Genomic DNA, 17361 nt, shown 5'->3' on the forward strand with positions numbered 1-17361 from the left:
ATTAAAAAAGTTTTTATTTGTTTTTATGGAGACATTCTTCGTGCTGATCTCTATTTCTAGACTAGAAAACTGGATTTGATTAATTTTGTTTTTGTTTTTGATATACTGTTACAATGTTACAATGGACTTGTTTTCAAGTATTTTGGAGACTGTTCGCTATCACACAGACTAGGTATACGTGATGGAAGAATACCATCATCCCATCAAGCTGTAGTCATGTCATAGCCATTACCTCGGAAATAATCCCCGGTGAACCACGAGTGGCGATATTCTCAGTATCTTATAAATATACTTTGCTCATGAGAGTGTTTGAAATTAGGTATAAGGTATATAGACATTTAGACACAGTATAGTTCATGGTCCCTCCCGATGTAGAAACAGAAATCAAAGTAAAAAGTCATTGATTCCAGGAATCCTGGAGTTTCCGAATAGCATGTTGAGTAGTCCAACCTAAATCAGCCTCAACGCCCCGTAGTAGATCAACAATAATCTGATGTTCCTCAGTATTTTCAAGACACTGTCCGACAGCGACAAGAAGCGGGACCATGAATATGCGTACTCCACCCTGGGGGGCGGCCCAGTGCAATGCCGCTGACTTCACGGGAACGGAACTCGACCTCTTTCGTAACCTCTCGGTACCCTTGTAAGCGGTCAAAGGCTGTAGATGGTGCGCTAATCACATCTGCTGGACGATTGAGCAATAATGCGATGCGCCCGAAATGGTAATGTTGCATGGCAGCAGCACAGGTTGTTAAACTGTGAAAGATTTCAGGGAATGGCAAGTAACTGCCTTCGGAAGTCTTTGATATGTCCTTGGGGCGTTCGATCCGCACAGAAGAACGGAACGTTTCGGGCACATTTTCAAACCATGTTTGAAACTCGAAAGACAGTTTGAGCCAGGTATCTGTGTCCGGATATGGCAATTGAGTGGCGTTTAATGTTGTGCCCTGAATCTCGGGTGAAGCTCCCGGTGGAGATCCTGTCCACTGCGCGAGCTGTAATTGTTTAGACCTGGCGAGAAAATTGATGACTTTCGTGACAAGCCAAATCAAGCCATTAGCAGCCTGATCTTCCCGCGATAGAGTTGACCCATTCCGGATAAGATGAAAGTCTTTTTGGTTATTAATTGAAATTCCTGCTGCCCGCCAGAGAGGCAGGTTCTCCGGGTCAAAGTGTGTAGGTGATCGGGTGAAATAAGAACCGAGATAGTCTTGGCGAGCGAAATTCCAGAAGGCAGCCTGGATGCCATGAGAAAACAGGGCGGATGTTGCCGAATGTAAACTGAGAAGAGATTCAAACAAAGGACGTATGCGAGCAAGTTGCCTGGGTCTAAGTGTTAGTAAGAAAAAAAAAACAACAACCATAAACGAGGATGTCTTACATGTGCCACTCGTCCCCGGGCATATCTAAAAGCCTATACATGGTAAGAAGCGTAGCAGTTGCCAACAGCTCCTCTGTCTTTCGAATGACCGCCACGTCGCTTGGATCTTCACTCCGGGGATTCATGTTCGCTTGAGTCTGACCAGAGCTGATCCATCGACCAACGATCTCAAAGGGGGATTCCAAAACCGCCGAGCTAGACACAGTGGTATAACCATCGGACGTAATGTTATTCAAATCTGAAGCTGCCAGGTAATAGTAATTGGCAGCTTTGAGGAACCAGTCAACTTGAGTTGCATTTGGGTAGGTTTCCGTAGTCGCAGGGCTCGTGAACATTCCACCCGTGGAAGCCTTGACTCCTTTCACACGAGCTAGGTGCTTGGCTGCTAACGCTGCAATGGCGTACTTCACGGACAGATTATTGATGGCTCGAATAGGAGCATGGACGGTGAAGAATTTCTGAGAATCGGATAAATCCAACCTAGTTACATTGTCAATACACTGCATACGCAAAGAGAAATGGCAGCTGTACGCACCATGGACCTATTATCTCAGAGTAATGTCGAGTGAGGAACGCGATCTCGTGTTCAGTTCCAGTCATGAGCTCCGAGAAGATATCTTGGAATTCGTCCTTTTCACTTCGATGCGATGAGCTCTCGGAAATGACCCTATGGTAATCGGGGTGCTTATGTGGGATTGGGTTGTAGGTGTTATCAAATGTTGGGAAACCTCCTGTGGCCGCAGTTGGTGAAATTGACTTATAGATCGTGTTTCTTGTAGATCCGCTGCCTTCCTCAGTGGCAGAGATGGAGTTTGGAATAGAGATAGCTGGGCTTTCTGCAGCATGCATGGTTGGTTGTTGGGTACTCCCCATAGCAACAACCTCTGGCCGGCTAGAATGACCAGGCATCTCTAATATCATCTGGTCATCTCGCGAGTCTAACGTCGTGGCCCCCATCTCGAAGTGAAGAGCGGGATTATCTTGTTCTTGAGGTTGATTCCATTGGAAAACCTGCTCGCTGAGTCCTACTTGTGAGCTTTTTGGCTGCGTTGAGTCTGATGGCAGCTCTGCGTGGGCCTATCATATCACAAAGCATGAGTGCCTGGGCATAATTTTGATTGGCAGTTTGACCTACTTTACTTACATTGAATGACGAGCCAGGCCTTGTATGAGGTTCTTGATATGGAGCATAGCGGCGCCTTACTGTGGCTCCTTGATCGATAAATTTGCGGGTTTGAACATACCCTGGGCATTCTACCCCTGCGGTGGTGCACCGCTGACAATGAGGGCGAGTCTCATCACACTGCCACAGGTTAGCAATAATCTGAAAAGTTATGTTAGAAAGTCGAACTAACCTTGAGATGCCTCTTTTTGCAACGCTCGCAAGCTTTATTAGATGGCACCCCAGGCATTGTGGGTTGTATCGTGATCTCCAGGGCTTAGTGCTCGGTTTTTGAGGTCATGGGGGACACTCCACTTTGCATCTTTATAATACACACAGCTACTTCACATCTCGAAAACACATCGTGCGAAGATGTAATTCGAGGGTATGAGAATGAGATCTAGAATGAATGATGCAAGATACGTGCCAAGTGCCCGCCAGGCCGGGCTCAAGAATGGATTACATAAGCGACCGGGAATTTCTCGCTCGAAACTCGGAATTTGGTCACGTTTTCCCATGTACATCCTGTCGTCATCTACTTGTCTTCTACCCAAAACCATACATCATGTTGCGGACACCGTCAGTTATCGTTGATAGTCAATGTGAATCATCTACTCCATTGATCCGGTCTATTGAAGATCATGATCAGATACGATGGGGCTCAATATCTTCAACACAGCCTGTTCTTTCAGGTCCAGAACAAATTCGCGTGTATCATGAATGGATTGGTGTGCCAGTATATCAAAACTGACCAGTGATATCTGCTAACTAATTATTGCAGATGCTGGGAAGCCTCATAATGTAGTTTGTTGGGAATGTCGTCTCCCTGACAGTCTGATTGGTTGTCAGACATGCTGTAGATCCTACCATACTGCATGTCTATTGGATGTGGTTCGCTCTGCAAATAACTTTTATTGTCCGTCTTGCCGGGCAAGAGCTTGGGATTATGCACCACCTCAGTTCTCTGTGCCGTCCCCAGCCCCAAGTACTGGTGGGACAACCCCAAACTACCATCCAGACCCGTCTGGAAATATTCCAATTCGTGGTGATAGATCACCAACGGCATCACAGCGTAAATCGTCAGCGGCCCCGCGGATGATGCCCCCTACTTTGACCCGTGTTGATGAACTCAATTCTCGCGGTACGCCAGCCGAGGTATTCTCCGTGGCAGAAACGTACCCTCAGCTTCTGGAATATCTAGCGCTACCAGATAATGAGACACAGCACCATGCCCAACCGTCACAGTTTAAGCATCAACTGGGAATGGCGATAAAAGAGATTGAATCAAACCGGGCATCAATACGAGACAGGGTGAACATCCGAGAGGACTATCCACGATTACAACGCGAGAATGCACAAGTCAAAGCATACCTTGATTCCAAGCGCCCACCCCGAGATACTGCCATTCCAAGTCCTTCGGCGGTTTCACACAACATCATCTCAAGACCGGCGTCTGAGCAAAGGGGGAAGTCCTGGGAAAGCCTTGCTCTTGACATGTTTTGACTGTTCGTGTCTGGCCGCAGAAGCAATTTTGAGTCTTGACTCATAGTTAACAGGACATTGAATTTCAATGAAGAGTTTGCAACTACAGCAAAAGAACAAACAGTGAATGTCTTGACCTTTCCATTTACCGGACACGATCACTTTCAATGGGCTCGATATTTGCCGAACATCATTTCTCGATGTTCTAGATGCACGTTGGAAATCCTGCGTTTCATCGAAAGATTTCCGACTGGTCGATCATAATGTTGATCATGTCACCGTCACCCTCTCCATATTGTTGACACAAAATAGCGCGGAGAAGGTTACATGGAATGAAGGCTTTGGCTCAGTCGCGACTCGTTGGCCCTCGGAACTGACGGATCATCCCCCTGGAGAGACAACGTTCCCCGCACCTTGGGGTAGTTGGCTTCCCCTCAACCTCAACGATCGACAGCCAGTCATGGACTAGATCATTATGAAGTTTTTTCTTGGATCCTTGTTCAAACATCTTCCTTGCGTACCTTCGTGCTTTTCGCTCCTTGACCTCTCTCGATGTGGGGAGCAAATGAGCGTGGCAGAGTGTACTCCGTATTCCCGGACCAGATATGGGAGATGTGAGACCACTTTGATCGATGGTTGATGCTACATGCACTGGTGAATCGCTGCATATTGTCATTTGGCCTAAGTCCATAAGAATACAAAGGAAGTGACTGGCAGTTTCCCCATTTTTTATCATTTCCCTCGAAAGGCAGTTCGCATGCCGATCTGGGCTGGAATGCTTTCCCCGCGACTTGTTGCCAATTTCTAAATAAGGAGCTTGAATTCCGCAGTGGAACGCGTGATTTTTACGTCTTAATTATAAATTGGACATCTACTGGAGATTATCCTTGTGTATGGTCGAGGATAGTTCCTGGATCCATTATGCCATCACAGCCTCCCTCACCCCGGATGTGGCTCCTCAGTGGCATTGTGACAGCCTTCTATGCTTCCAACGTCATAGCCATAAAGGATGCTCCAGATGATTTTGACGCCTTGAAATATGTTGATCCTTTGATTGGTACCGCGAATGGAGGTTTGTGTTGGACATGACGAGCATTTCTGTCTGCTAAGGCTGACAACTCTTACAGGCCATGTATTTGCTGGCGCGACTTTGCCATTTGGTGATTCATACCATACACCGTTTTTCATACATCAAGGCTAACAAATACAGGTATGGCCAAAGCCGTGGCGGACACAACAGGCGAGAATCAGGCTGGCTTCGCTTATGATACGAAGGTTGTGACTGGTTTCTCACACATGCATGATTCTGGAACTGGCGGCGTAAGTTTTCGCAGAATATTGGAGAGCATGCCCTGTATCTGACTGGCTCCAAAGTCCCCATCAATGGGAAATTTCCCCATCTTCGCGCAAGGAAATTGCCCGCAAGACGATATTAACCAGTGCAAATGGCAACAATCGGACAGAGCAGCTGTCTGGGACAGAGATTCGCCCGAAGCTCGCCCAGGGTATTTCAGCATTTCATTGGCGAATGGCGTTCACGCGGAAATGACAACCACAAATCGATCTGCTTTATATCGGTTCACGTTCAATGAAACCCCCGACCAGTCGCTCAGCCCAGTAGTCCTTCTGGATCTGATGGATTTACCGCAATCTCGAACAAGTGGAGGTGCCGATGTGGACCCATCGACTGGGCGTATCACGGGAAGTGGCACTTTCAGTCCGAGCTTTGGTATCGGCAGTTACAAGTCATATGTCTGCGTTGATTTCAAAGGAGCAGAGCTCCGTGAAACAGGCACCTGGGAGAAAAACCAACCAAATATCAACATGCGGACATTGACACTCGGGTCTGACGCATCATCCACTCTCTCGGCTGGTACATTTGCCAGATTCCACACCCCCAAAGATAACAGTATTCTTGCTCGTGTTGGTGTTAGCTTCATAAGTGCTCACCAGGCTTGCTCGAACGCGGAGCGAGAACAACCCGACTTTGACTTCGAGGGCACTGTTTCCGCTGCTGAATCTGCTTGGAAAAAAAAGTTGGATGTCATTTCTGTGGATGCAGATGGAGTTTCATCAGATCTGCAAACGGTATTCTGGAGTGGAGCATATCGAACATTCATCAGTCCCCAAGACTATACCGGTGAAAACCCCCTCTGGAAAAGTGACGAGCCGTATTATGACAGCTACTATTGGTGAGTGAACTCGCCGTCAAGGGATATGACTAGCATACTAATAACATGGCCCAGTATATGGGACTCTTTCCGCAGCATTCATCCACTGCTGACTCTGGTTGATCCTTTGTCCCAATCACTCATGATGCGCAGCTTAATCGACACCTACAGACACGAAGGATATCTCCCTGACTGTCGCATGTCGCTTTGTAAGGGCTTCACGCAGGGCGGGTCCAACGCAGATGTGGTTATGGCAGATGCGTATCTGAAAAAGGTTCCAGGTATCGACTGGGACACTGCATATGAAGCTGTTGTCAAGGATGCAGAGGTAGAGCCCCAAAACTGGGATGTGGAAGGCCGCGGTGGCTTGCGGAGTTGGAAAAGTCTTGGCTATATTCCTTTTGATGACTATGATCCCGATGGCGAAGGTACACACACTCGGAGTATATCGCGGACGGTGGAGTATGCCTACAACGACTTTTGCATTGCCGAGATGGCACAGGGCATGGGCCACCAGTCCGACTATGAGAAATACACGAAACGGTCTGGAAATTGGGCCCACATGTTCAAGCCCGACCAGAAGTCAAGCATCAAGGGGGTTGACACCAACTTCACCGGATTCCTACAACCTCGATATACGAACGGCACATGGGGATACCAAGACCCGATATTTTGTAGTCCTCTTTTGAACTTTACCTCATGCTACCTCAATCCTGATGGCCATGAGACCTATGAAGGTAGCGCATGGATGTATACCTTGTGGGTGCTCACTTGCGCTTTATACTTTTTATACTCTTAACTAACGCTTCACTCATATAGCTATACCCCCCACGACATGGGCGCTCTTGTCAAGACGCTTGGCGGTGCCGAATCCTTCACCTCTCGGCTAAGCTATCTCCATGACTCTGGTTTGCTCTACCTGGGAGATGAACAGGCCTTCTTACCCGTTTATCAATTCCACTACTCGGGACGACCAGGTCTCTCGGCAAAGCAGAGCCACTTCTACATTCCATCCCAATTTAACACGACAGTCAGTGGTATCGCCGGCAACGATGATAGCGGAGCCATGGGTTCATTTGTTGTTCTGAGCATGATGGGTCTGTGGCCAGTGCCCGGTCAGGACGTTTACCTGATCACTCCACCCTACTTCAAAGAAGTCAGCATTCGAAATGCCCTCACTGGAAAGCTCGCCACTATCCGCAACGTCAATTTCGATCCTAGTTACAGGTCCATCTATATCCAGAGTGCCAAGTGGAATGACAAACCATGGTCAAGGAATTGGATCAGCCATGAATTCTTCGCCGAGGGTGGTGTTCTTGAACTTGTGCTGGGACCTACGGAGAGTGAATGGGGAACCCATATTCAGGATCTGCCGCCGAGTTTGAGCGACTATCACTGAATTGTCGATTGAGGATTGAGATGCAACTGTGCTGAGAGAGTGGCAGTTCGAGATTGTCCTTAGTACCTACAAGAATAGTCCGCGGCTTATACGGCCTTTGCAAGGCTTTAATACTATGTATATTCAGGGACTACATGGTGTATATCACTAAACCTTTGCCATTGATAGATAGTATTGAATATAGACATTGGGCATCATTCTGTTCATTCGCGCATCCTTCGACTTTAACGCATAAAGTAGCCTCCTGGTTTATTAAATCACGCGGCAGCATCTAAGGTAGAGTGTACCCTCCATCAATAATGAGGTTTGCACCAGTCATATAGCTGGATGCATCTGAGGCGCAGAACACGTAGGCCTAGATCGGAATTGTCAATCAATGTCTAGAGGAATCTGGATCTGTGGAACCTTACCCCCTTCAACTCATAAGATTGGGCCATTCTCTTGGCAGGAATCAACTCGTGCCATTTGTCGTGCCATTCCTTGGGGGCGGCGTCCAGCATTTCGGTAGCGATGTATCCAGGGGAGATGCAGTTAACGCGACAGTAGTCAACCCACTCGACAGACAAGCACTTGGCAAGATGAACAACTCCGGCTTTGGACGTATTGTACTATGCAATAATGAGCGACACGGAAAAAGACCATTTTCAATAGAGCAATAGAAAACATACTGCTGCTTGCTTCTGCGGGAGATTGACCACATTCGCACTGGCGGAGGCCGTGAAGATGACATTTCCATAGCCTTGTACCTTGAATATCCGGCCGGCAGCTTGGGCAGAGTAAAAAGCACCATCAAGATTGACCTTCATGATCTCGCTCCATTGATCGGAGGTGTAGTCCTCGGCGGCGAAGCTCGAGGCAATCCCAGAGTTGACGACCATGATATCAAGTTTCCCGAAATCCTTCACGACCTGCTGCACAACCGCTTCGACCTCAGACTGGATGGACACATTGGCTTTGTACGCTGTTGCGCGTACGTTGTTAGTAGATGCAATCTCGGCTGCGATGGTACCGGCGGTATGGGATGTATGATAGATCAAGGCGACCTTTGTATAAATTGTTAGTTTGGTTGTTTTGTAGGATCGGTGAGTGTGACCTTACATTTGCACCGGCTTCAGCCAATGCTCTCGAGACTTCAAGGCCGATTCCACGAGCGCCCCCTGTGACAGGGTGTTATCCGAAACGCTTTGTAACGATTGGGATATTGGGAGATACCGTACCAGTCACGACTGCGACCTTTCCCGTGAGGTCGAAGGCCTTCATGACATGCTGATTTGGGGGTTGTGAGAGGACCATTTTGTCGTATGAATAGGCTCTGTTGTTTGCCCTCCAGATAATAATATGAGCTCAGTTAAAATAGCAACGAAGACAAGAAATGGATGTGAGCCATGTTTCCCCTCTATCCCCGCATCGGGCCATCCCCGACGTGTCTCCAGTCATTGTGACTTCATCCTGCAGCTAAAGATGACCGGACTTGGCGAAAGCGACGTAACGTTGATGATCCGGAGTCATGTCCACTAACAACCTTGAGTTTTCGGTTGTTGGTTCAATTTCCCATTGCTTTGATGTGGATGGTTGACACAGCCAGCTGATGTGGTTGAATGAGAGGCATCGAGATGTCGATTCACCTTTTTGAGTCCCTTGAACAACTGTTTGTTCTCCCGGTTGAGTTCATAAGCCCAGAGGAGGGCGAGGGGTTCGTTGGATTTTGGATTTTCCATGGTCAAAGATGGAATGGGAGAGAGAGGTGAGGAAAAGAAAGACGGAGACGAAGCCAACTGAGCAACCGCGTACTCTGACTTACTTACATATGTACATTCCCAGTAACTAACTATATATGTATACTCCCAATGTTCCCTATAAGTGGTCTAACTCTTAGAATCGGACTTTATAACATGCATAACCAGTAATTCATCTATTGATATCAAAAAATATCAAACTGGCTCATAAGAATAAAATTCAGAAACAACAAAGAAAGTGCGAGACTTTATGTACTTTGTGTATCTGGTCAAATGGTCAAATGGTCAAATAGTCAAATGGTCAAATGGTCGAATGGCAAATATGGAGACCTCAAGTATTCAAAGATGTCTGTCGCTCAGGTTTCCCCCATTATTCATTCATGGCATCGCCTTCATCCCCGGTATTGGCTTCGTAGGTCAGCTCCTCGGTCTGAACCTTGTGATCATCATCGTTGGACTTGGGCGCATGTGTTTCTTCATCACTTTTGGCGGATGCTTCCAGTTCCTCAAGCTTCTTCTTCATGCGCTTGAATCTCATCTGGGCAGCATTGTTCTTGATGCCAAAGTATCTGGCGACTGCTGGGATGTCGATCTGCGAGTTGAGTTGACCCTGTTAACACAATCCGTGAGATTCGAGCGAGATGGACCGAGAGTAAAACACAACCTGAACATTCGAGACCTTGTGGCAGGCCCACAGGAACAAGAGCTGCTTCTTCAAATCGGAGTCTTTGGGCTCCTTTGGCTTGGCTGGGCTTTTTCCAACCTTCGAGGCGGATTTGGTTGGAGCCATTTTCGCTGGAATGGACGCGTAATTCTGGGTAGTTGGATTGCAAGTGTGAGCCGTGAGTGCTTTAGATGTAAGAAGGTTGATATTTGGAGAAGGCCTTGGGAAATGACAGTGGACGGTGAACTTGAGGGAGTAGGAAAGAAGAAAAGTGAGAGAGGTCAGATGCAGGTTCTTATAGTGGCATCGCTTACAAGAAAGCCATGTCTCTCTCACCTTATATAAATAGTTATTGCAGCAAACTCATGTTTGATCCTCTTCTATTTCTATGTATACTATTCTAACAAAATTGGGGTATATGACCATGATCGAAACAAAATGTCCACGAACGCTCGACCGAGTGCAGAATCAAAAGCCCTTTGTCTTCACGGACTCGAGGTTCTTGACTGGATGTAGAAAGATGGGAGGAAGACAGAGTCGAGAGTTTTCCTTCTCCCGCTGCATACAATTAGCATCAGAACATGTTAAAGGACCGCAAGAACAAGAACTCAACTCACCTCTTTGGCGCCATCATAGCCCAACCAGGCTCTGTACAGCTTCTCTGAAAATTGAGAGTTGAACATAAAGGTTGTGTTGTATATGATATCATCATGTTGACCCCAGCTCCAGATGCTGTTGAACCCAGCGTTGACCTTGCCAGGCTCACCCGGATTGGCACGGCGGTTCAATTCCTCAGGGTCCCATTTGGCATCATGATACACCGGTTGAGGAATCTGGACTGCCTTCAAACCATAGTACAGAGCCCAGGATAAAGGGGACATCTCGGATGCGAGACCGACCCCTGATTTTACCTTATCCTTATGCAACAAACTGAGAAGTCGCGCTGAGATGCGAGACATTGCCACGACAGCTGCCCAGCGTGGAGTCTCTTGATCTTGAGGGAAGTTGAAGACACGATCACGGAAAGGCCAGTCCGTACCAACTGGGTTGAAATGGGGCAGCCAGGTGATCAGATCAGCTTCTTCACCCACACCCCAGCTCCCTGGCTCATCTTCTGGGTGTGGCACGGGGGGGCGTAATGGCTTGCCCTCCGATATCGATGCCCTCCGCGGGGCGAGGGCCCCAAACACTGCCGTTGTCATGTTTAAACATTTCCCGGTCCACCTTCTTCATGAACTCTTCCCAGGTGCCATGAACAGCAGGAATATAGAAGTGAGAGTTACGCTCCCAGAGATACTTGCGTGGCTGTTGTTTTGCGAACTCTGTTGCCTTGTGCAAAAGGTCGTACATATGGCCGGTATACCGCGAGTCCATCTCAAACTGCCAGACGTAGTCGTACTGAGGATGTAGTCGTGAGAAAATCTGCGTCGGCTGGAAATATTGTAATATCGCTCTAATATAATGTCAGCAGGGAAGATCTAGCTCTGAGGGCCGTGGACACATACACATGAACATCAATCCCAGGATACCAATCGCTTAACATATCCGCATTAAACCATACCGCCAGGTTGCGCAGCTCCTGTGGCAAATGTTTTTCGTTGAACGCCTTCCAAGCGGCATGGTCAGTCTCTTTGGGCAATTTCTCGTCCTGGCAGTCAATCAGGAGAATAAGCTCATATTCCGCACCCGAGTAGAGTGATAATTCCATCATCATAGATCGAATGTGATACAAGTCGTTCTCGGTGTATTTCATGCCGATCCAAGAGCGCAGTATAACAGCTGTCCGGGGCTGGGCCTTATCTGTGTTGTTCAAGGGGTCGTAAGGCTTTACATCTGAATCCAGTGACTTGTACAGAGCGGATATCTTCCTTTCGGACGGTTGCGTGCGATATCGAACGCTATTTCGCTGCAGACAGTCATGTTGCAAACATGCCCAGTCCACCTGTTCCCAGTCTATTTCGGAAGCCTCATTGGAGCCGAATGTACCATTCCAATTATGAAGTCGAGTGGTTTCGTTGCCCTGAAGGTAACCATATGCACCATATCGGGAATAGCGATCGGCACAGAGACTGTTATTCAAATCCCACGACTCATAAGATCCAAAAATTGGTGTTGGGAAATCTAACCTCTGATTAGTTCTCCGTCCATTCCTAGATCATTGCTCTTCGCACCTGAAGTATTCCAGCGGTACCCGCTCATCATCATATCTTCATCTTTGCGGCTCAGGAGTCGCCCTTGAGGTCCAATGCATGGCTGGTACGGTCCCTTTGACGTTGATATCCATTCCGCACTATCATAATGTGGATAGGGGTCATTGATGACTTGAGATGAAATTCGAGGTTGACCGGCGTAATCGCTCGGGAACGAGTCAACGGATTGTTCTGTAGGACTTGATACAGATCAGAATAGACCAATAAAGGGAAATGCGAAAAGGGCGATCTGCAGTTACTTTGACAGTTTCACTCGTAATGGAACTACTAGAGCTTCTCTGTAATAGGGAACAATCAAAAACACCACCAGGCATAGGGCACCAATAGCGAAACGCCTTGGAGAACCGAAAAACCTCCGCAGCACCGCGAAGAAATCCATGAGAATTTGAAATCTGTAAGATCTCAAGATTAATCTGGGAGCCTTAAAAGTTTTGTAGCTCTTGGGAATTCCCCCAAGACTAGTGGCTTGGCTTGGGTTCCTCTACATGTTGTGTTTGGCCAATGGTAGAGAGAGGATGAGAGAGAACAATGGAGACTGCCGAGTAATCCGAACAGTATGGAGTAAAGGAAAGAATATCTGGAAGAATATTAACTAAAAACATTATTCCTACAACTGTTGTAGGTATATTGTAGTCTTTTGGCCAAGATGAAGATTTTTGTAGGGTTGGTATAGGAGATCCGGATGCCCCCGGATCTGCTGTTTTGTCTTTGTTGATCTTTTGTAGCCCTACTTTCTTTTTTATATAAAGAGGATATATAAAGGATGGAAAAATCCAACAGCCAAAATATGTACTCGTCTTGATAGGGATATCGCTATGTACTTTAATAATAATAAATCAACATCGGATACAGACATAACTCCAATCAGCCCAATTCGACGGGGCATTCCAATATGATTACACCGTATCTCTTCCAGAATCCATCATGGAATTTCACACTAGTCAGTCGCAGTTCGTCGACCCCATCCACTGAAGAATCCTCCACCACCTGTGTTGTTGGGTGGTGTCCCAAGTGTCTTCGAGGTTTCGATGGGAGATTTATTCGCCAAGCTGATTCGCGACTGAGATAATCCAACAAAGGAATGGCGGTTTTCGGGATTGGCCGCCTGGGAGGACTTGATCATTTTCCGGAATGAATCCAACTTGCCCTTTACTTCTTCAAGCTCTTGCCTAGCAACCGCCTCTGCCGTCTTAGCAGTAACCAACTCCATGAGCAATGCCTCTTCGGCAGCAGGTTTGTTACTCTCCGCTGACAAAACGCTCTGGAGGCCCAGACTGCTTGTCCGTCTGTTATATGTGGGACTTTTTGTGGAGTTGGTGCGGGCTAGCTTGAACTCGCGCAGACCACTAGTGGGCGATTGACCCTCCCCAGAGTCGATCATGGAGGTGGATGTGTCTAGCGGCGTGTCAGATATAGGAGTTTTGAGGGTGCGCAGTTCCCGGTTCATGCGCTCGAGCCGCTGTCGCTCCCGATAACCGTCTTGAATCCGGCCTCGGGCTTCCCGTAATTGCTCTTTGAGGGATGAGTTCTCCTGTTCAAAATCGTCGATGCGCCGTGTGAGGTTCAAGCAACGACCGGCTTCCACCTCGTGCATTTCCTTCCATCGAGTAACGTCGTCATTGAGCTGGAGCTTGGTCTGGGTGATTGAAATACGCTTCGGTTTAACCGATTCAAAACGTGCTTGGGCTTTGGCTACTAATTCGGCCGGTTGTGACTCAGTCGGTTGTTCTCTGATTTGGTTGAGCATCTCCTTGGCCAGGGCATGGTCTTCCTCCCGTTCCTCTCTCTCCTGTTGCAGTTCACGTGTGAGGTTAGCTTGTTGACGCTGAAGATCGCTGAGGGCCAACAAGAGTTCTTCAATCTGAGTGTGAAGATCGCGGTCTTTGTGATGTGAAGACATGTTGGACTTCACGCGCGATTTTTGATTATCGACGCTAGCCCCAGCCGCTGATAATTCGGTGGCAACAGTACTTGCGTCGGACGCGGTTTCAATAGAGCTGAGAGTGGACGTCAGGCTCTGCTTAGAGGTAGAGCGACGAATGGTACTGTTCTGACGTGACGGGCCAGAATTCGGATTGAGTGACTTGACCGAATTGTGAGAGTTGGATGAGCCAGCCCATAGCCGCCCAAGGAAACCAGAGGCCGTTGCTTGCATCTGCGGAAAGGAGGGCCCGGACGGTGAGCCTTTAGATTGATTGTAGCTGGCTTCAAGGGCTTGGAGACTCTCATTTGTCACGAGAGATGTCAGAGACACGAAATCATTAACGAGATCATCAGCATTGAAGGCGTATCTGAATATCACGGGTTAGCGGAGTTCTTTGTTTCCAAGATTTGCTTTGTGAGATGTATAAAAAACTTACGTGTCCCACAAGCTTCGAGACAATAACAGTTGCATCACGTCCTCAAATTCACTGCAAGCCAAAATTCTCTTCTCGTTGCGCTGCATCAGGGAAAGTGCAACTCGCATCAATGTCTCGCATGCGCCTTCCAAAAAAATGACATCATAAATTCGAAGAAGCATCGGCAGCGGACAGGCCACCGCAAAGAATGAGAGGAACCACTGCGATACGTAGACCGGCTCAACGTGCAGTGCTTCGAGATGTTGGAACAGGACCGGCCTGTGCCGTGCTAGCAGATTTTGAAACTGATAAACATGAAGGTGAAGACCCGAAAGGTCTGGAAGATAGCAAGTTCGGAGGTTATAGTGGTCCATGAGGCTAAAATACGTGACACATTAGTACGACTTTTCCAGGTTATATCATCTTCCAAGGGGGCTTTACCGGACAAGAACACAAAAGGCCTCAGCATCTGTCATGTGCATGAGCAGAGGGCCTACCACAAATCCAAGACCTTGACAGTAGCCAATCTTGGTATCATAAAGACTGAAGCATCGCAACACTCGCCCGAGCATTTGTTGACCCTCGCCGTTCGGGTCGCGGAACATCTCAACATTGGGAAAGCTACGGCCAATATCTTTTCCAATCAGCCCATCGTACGGACTGGTTTCGCCCGAAAGTCTCTGGAATTCATTCAACAGATTAGGATCGCGTGCGCCCGCTAGGCTAGGCCACACCACCCCTCGCAATGGCGGAGGCACACCTCTTTGAATCTTATTCGAAGTCAATGTTGGCAAACGCTGGGCAGTCTGGTGGTAATCGGCGACAAGAGCGGCCCAAAACTCTAATTCAGTCATTGGAGGAGGGGGTAACTGCGAGTATCGCAGCTCTGCCCGAGCGGGATCCCTAATGAGTCGCTTGATATGGTGTAGTGACTCAGAGCGGGATTGCCGCTGATGTATCTTGCCATCGGGAACCTCGTGTATCCCAGATTTGGGGTTGGTCGCCAAAGCATTGTTTTCTTGTTCGAGTCGAGCGAGGAGCAGGGCCGTGGACTAAAATTAGGTCAGGAATGTTAGCCATTCCCCCGATTCCAGAATTCTTTGGAAGCTTGTCACACTTACTTCATCGGATCCCTCCCCACGCGGTTCTTGTTCTTCTGTCTTATCAAGGTTCTCCCAATCCACCTCATTGTCAAACATTTCGCCTGTCTGTCTCCCTCTATCCGCGCCTGGGGTTTCGGGAGTGGGGGTGGTCCTCGCCGCGTCCTGTAGTGGCACCGGTCCAAAGGACTCCTCACTCTCCTTCTCGAGATGGGTCATCTCAACTGGAGTTGGAGGGATGTTAAGAGTGCGCCAATCCGGTTGGGTGTGCTCTGAACTGGATTGGTTATCCGATAACGCGACGGTGACCATTGAATCATGGTTAGGCGCGTGACTGGCGCTGGGATACTCTGGCTCGGAACCTTCCATTGTGACGCGGTAGGTGATAAGAGTAGGCGATTGGAAGGATGTCGACGCGTTATTGACGTTGATATCGGAGGATAACAGGGGGGCTTATTTTCAGGCGGGTTTCAACTGCATAACTATGCACTTTCGAGTATTTCAAATATGTTCAAAACCAATTCCTTCCAGCAGAAGTGGGACCTGGATATGACTCTAGACTTGTATCCAGTACAAGAAGAGAAAAGGCTGGAGGGAGAAAAAAAGGGAGTCAGGAGAGATCCCACCTATTTCGTTAGCCCCCCTTTAGCTTTCCCCTCGTGGAGTCTCGGCCTCTGTCGATCATCCTCATACACCGACTGTTTGACCATTGAAATGGATATATTATGGATTAATCTTGGAAACTAATATTGTGACTACATAGGTATAATTGTATATTGTATCAAATGTAAGACAATAACATTAATTCCATGGCTGTTCAACCCAAAACTAACCTTGGAAAGTAGCATCGGAAGACCATAGTATACTCCGTACTCCGTACTAATAATATGTAATACTAGTACTATGTCTGAGATCGTGATGATCCCTATACAACATATGTAGGGAATATATGTCTTGAGTCCTGCTATTCCAACTGCATATTGCCTGCAGGTACGTACAGCCTCTCATTTTTGGCTTAATGTCAAAGGGGGCACCCTCGTTATGTAACTATACAGTTCTGTATCGTTGATACAGTCAAGTGTGGATTGGTAATCTTTTATTGTTTTTAGTGGCTAGTACTTTATCCCTAGCCAATCTTATTGGTGACATCCTCGGGCTTATATTGAAATACCATTACCACCCCCTGGCTTATCCGTTTAATCTCAATATTGAGGCTGGCCAACGTTTTTGTGTGTTCACTACGTAGTCACCCCGTACTCCGTACATCATACATGATTGACATAAAGGATTATATGGAGGCTTGGGATCTACTACATATATTCCTAGTTTCTGTATGGAGTACCCCCTGGGGCTCACACCGTCGATTGCTCGCAGAGATCCACAGAGTACATCTGATGGTCCACCTGTCAAAGCTAGGATGGTTTCCAGCCCACTTTTCAAGATTTCGAGAAAGTTCTTGGACTATTTTGTACGGAGCACTCCGTACAACATACGGAGGATAGATAGCCCAACCAGGTGCCGCTGTTTAGAGCCGTGTGACCCTCGGATTGAGGACTGTCGGGCTGTCAGGCGGTGGGGTTATTTTCCGCGATAGCTAGGTACATCATATATTTTCAGTGTGGCCTTGATGGCTATCCATGTTTACCCCAATACTTATATCCGCATATCCGCGAGAAAGCATCTCAGGACAATGGGACCCTGTGTCATAGTATGTGCT

The 17361-nt window shown here is 47.7% G+C and overlaps 7 protein-coding genes across 7 annotated transcripts; 2 read left to right on the forward strand and 5 right to left on the reverse strand.

Moving 5' to 3' along the window:
- Positions 1 to 397: 397 nt before the first annotated feature.
- Positions 398 to 2793, reverse strand: N7516_001986 (Zn(II)2Cys6 transcription factor domain-containing protein; the record flags this gene model as incomplete). Its single annotated transcript, XM_057214706.1, has 6 exons — positions 398 to 595; positions 618 to 1323; positions 1382 to 1861; positions 1917 to 2458; positions 2526 to 2684; positions 2737 to 2793. The coding sequence occupies 6 exons, from the start codon at positions 2791 to 2793 to the stop codon at positions 398 to 400; spliced, it is 2142 nt and encodes a 713-aa protein (XP_057076589.1).
- Positions 2794 to 3108: 315 nt separating this feature from the next.
- Positions 3109 to 4046, forward strand: N7516_001987 (PHD finger protein; the record flags this gene model as incomplete). The annotated part of the gene is made up of 2 exons (XM_057214707.1): positions 3109 to 3271; positions 3325 to 4046. 2 exons carry the CDS (start codon positions 3109 to 3111, stop codon positions 4044 to 4046), a joined length of 885 nt encoding a protein of 294 aa, XP_057076590.1.
- A 927-nt stretch (positions 4047 to 4973) lies between these two features.
- N7516_001988 (glycoside hydrolase family 92 protein) lies at positions 4974 to 7595 on the forward strand (the record flags this gene model as incomplete). Its single annotated transcript, XM_057214708.1, has 6 exons — positions 4974 to 5097; positions 5153 to 5185; positions 5236 to 5345; positions 5400 to 6217; positions 6272 to 6955; positions 7016 to 7595. 6 exons carry the CDS (start codon positions 4974 to 4976, stop codon positions 7593 to 7595), a joined length of 2349 nt encoding a protein of 782 aa, XP_057076591.1.
- A 271-nt stretch (positions 7596 to 7866) lies between these two features.
- On the reverse strand, positions 7867 to 8888 carry N7516_001989 (SDR family oxidoreductase; the record flags this gene model as incomplete). The annotated part of the gene is made up of 5 exons (XM_057214709.1): positions 7867 to 7950; positions 8006 to 8203; positions 8264 to 8638; positions 8694 to 8752; positions 8813 to 8888. 5 exons carry the CDS (start codon positions 8886 to 8888, stop codon positions 7867 to 7869), a joined length of 792 nt encoding a protein of 263 aa, XP_057076592.1.
- A 221-nt stretch (positions 8889 to 9109) lies between these two features.
- Positions 9110 to 9313, reverse strand: N7516_001990 (uncharacterized protein; the record flags this gene model as incomplete). The annotated part of the gene is made up of 1 exon (XM_057214710.1): positions 9110 to 9313. One exon carries the CDS (start codon positions 9311 to 9313, stop codon positions 9110 to 9112), a length of 204 nt encoding a protein of 67 aa, XP_057076593.1.
- Positions 9314 to 9701: 388 nt separating this feature from the next.
- N7516_001991 (uncharacterized protein) lies at positions 9702 to 10121 on the reverse strand (the record flags this gene model as incomplete). Its single annotated transcript, XM_057214711.1, has 2 exons — positions 9702 to 9941; positions 10002 to 10121. 2 exons carry the CDS (start codon positions 10119 to 10121, stop codon positions 9702 to 9704), a joined length of 360 nt encoding a protein of 119 aa, XP_057076594.1.
- Positions 10122 to 10463: 342 nt separating this feature from the next.
- Positions 10464 to 16013, reverse strand: N7516_001992 (putative GTPase activating protein (Evi5); the record flags this gene model as incomplete). The annotated part of the gene is made up of 9 exons (XM_057214712.1): positions 10464 to 10553; positions 10613 to 11184; positions 11279 to 11448; positions 11501 to 12116; positions 12167 to 12384; positions 13144 to 14496; positions 14566 to 14922; positions 14986 to 15596; positions 15666 to 16013. 9 exons carry the CDS (start codon positions 16011 to 16013, stop codon positions 10464 to 10466), a joined length of 4335 nt encoding a protein of 1444 aa, XP_057076595.1.
- Between the last annotated feature and the right edge of the window lie 1348 nt (positions 16014 to 17361).

Source organism: Penicillium verrucosum (assembly GCF_028828655.1).
Source record: "Penicillium verrucosum strain IBT 35672 chromosome Unknown utg000001l_segment0_segment0, whole genome shotgun sequence".
NCBI lineage: Eukaryota > Fungi > Ascomycota > Eurotiomycetes > Eurotiales > Aspergillaceae > Penicillium > Penicillium verrucosum.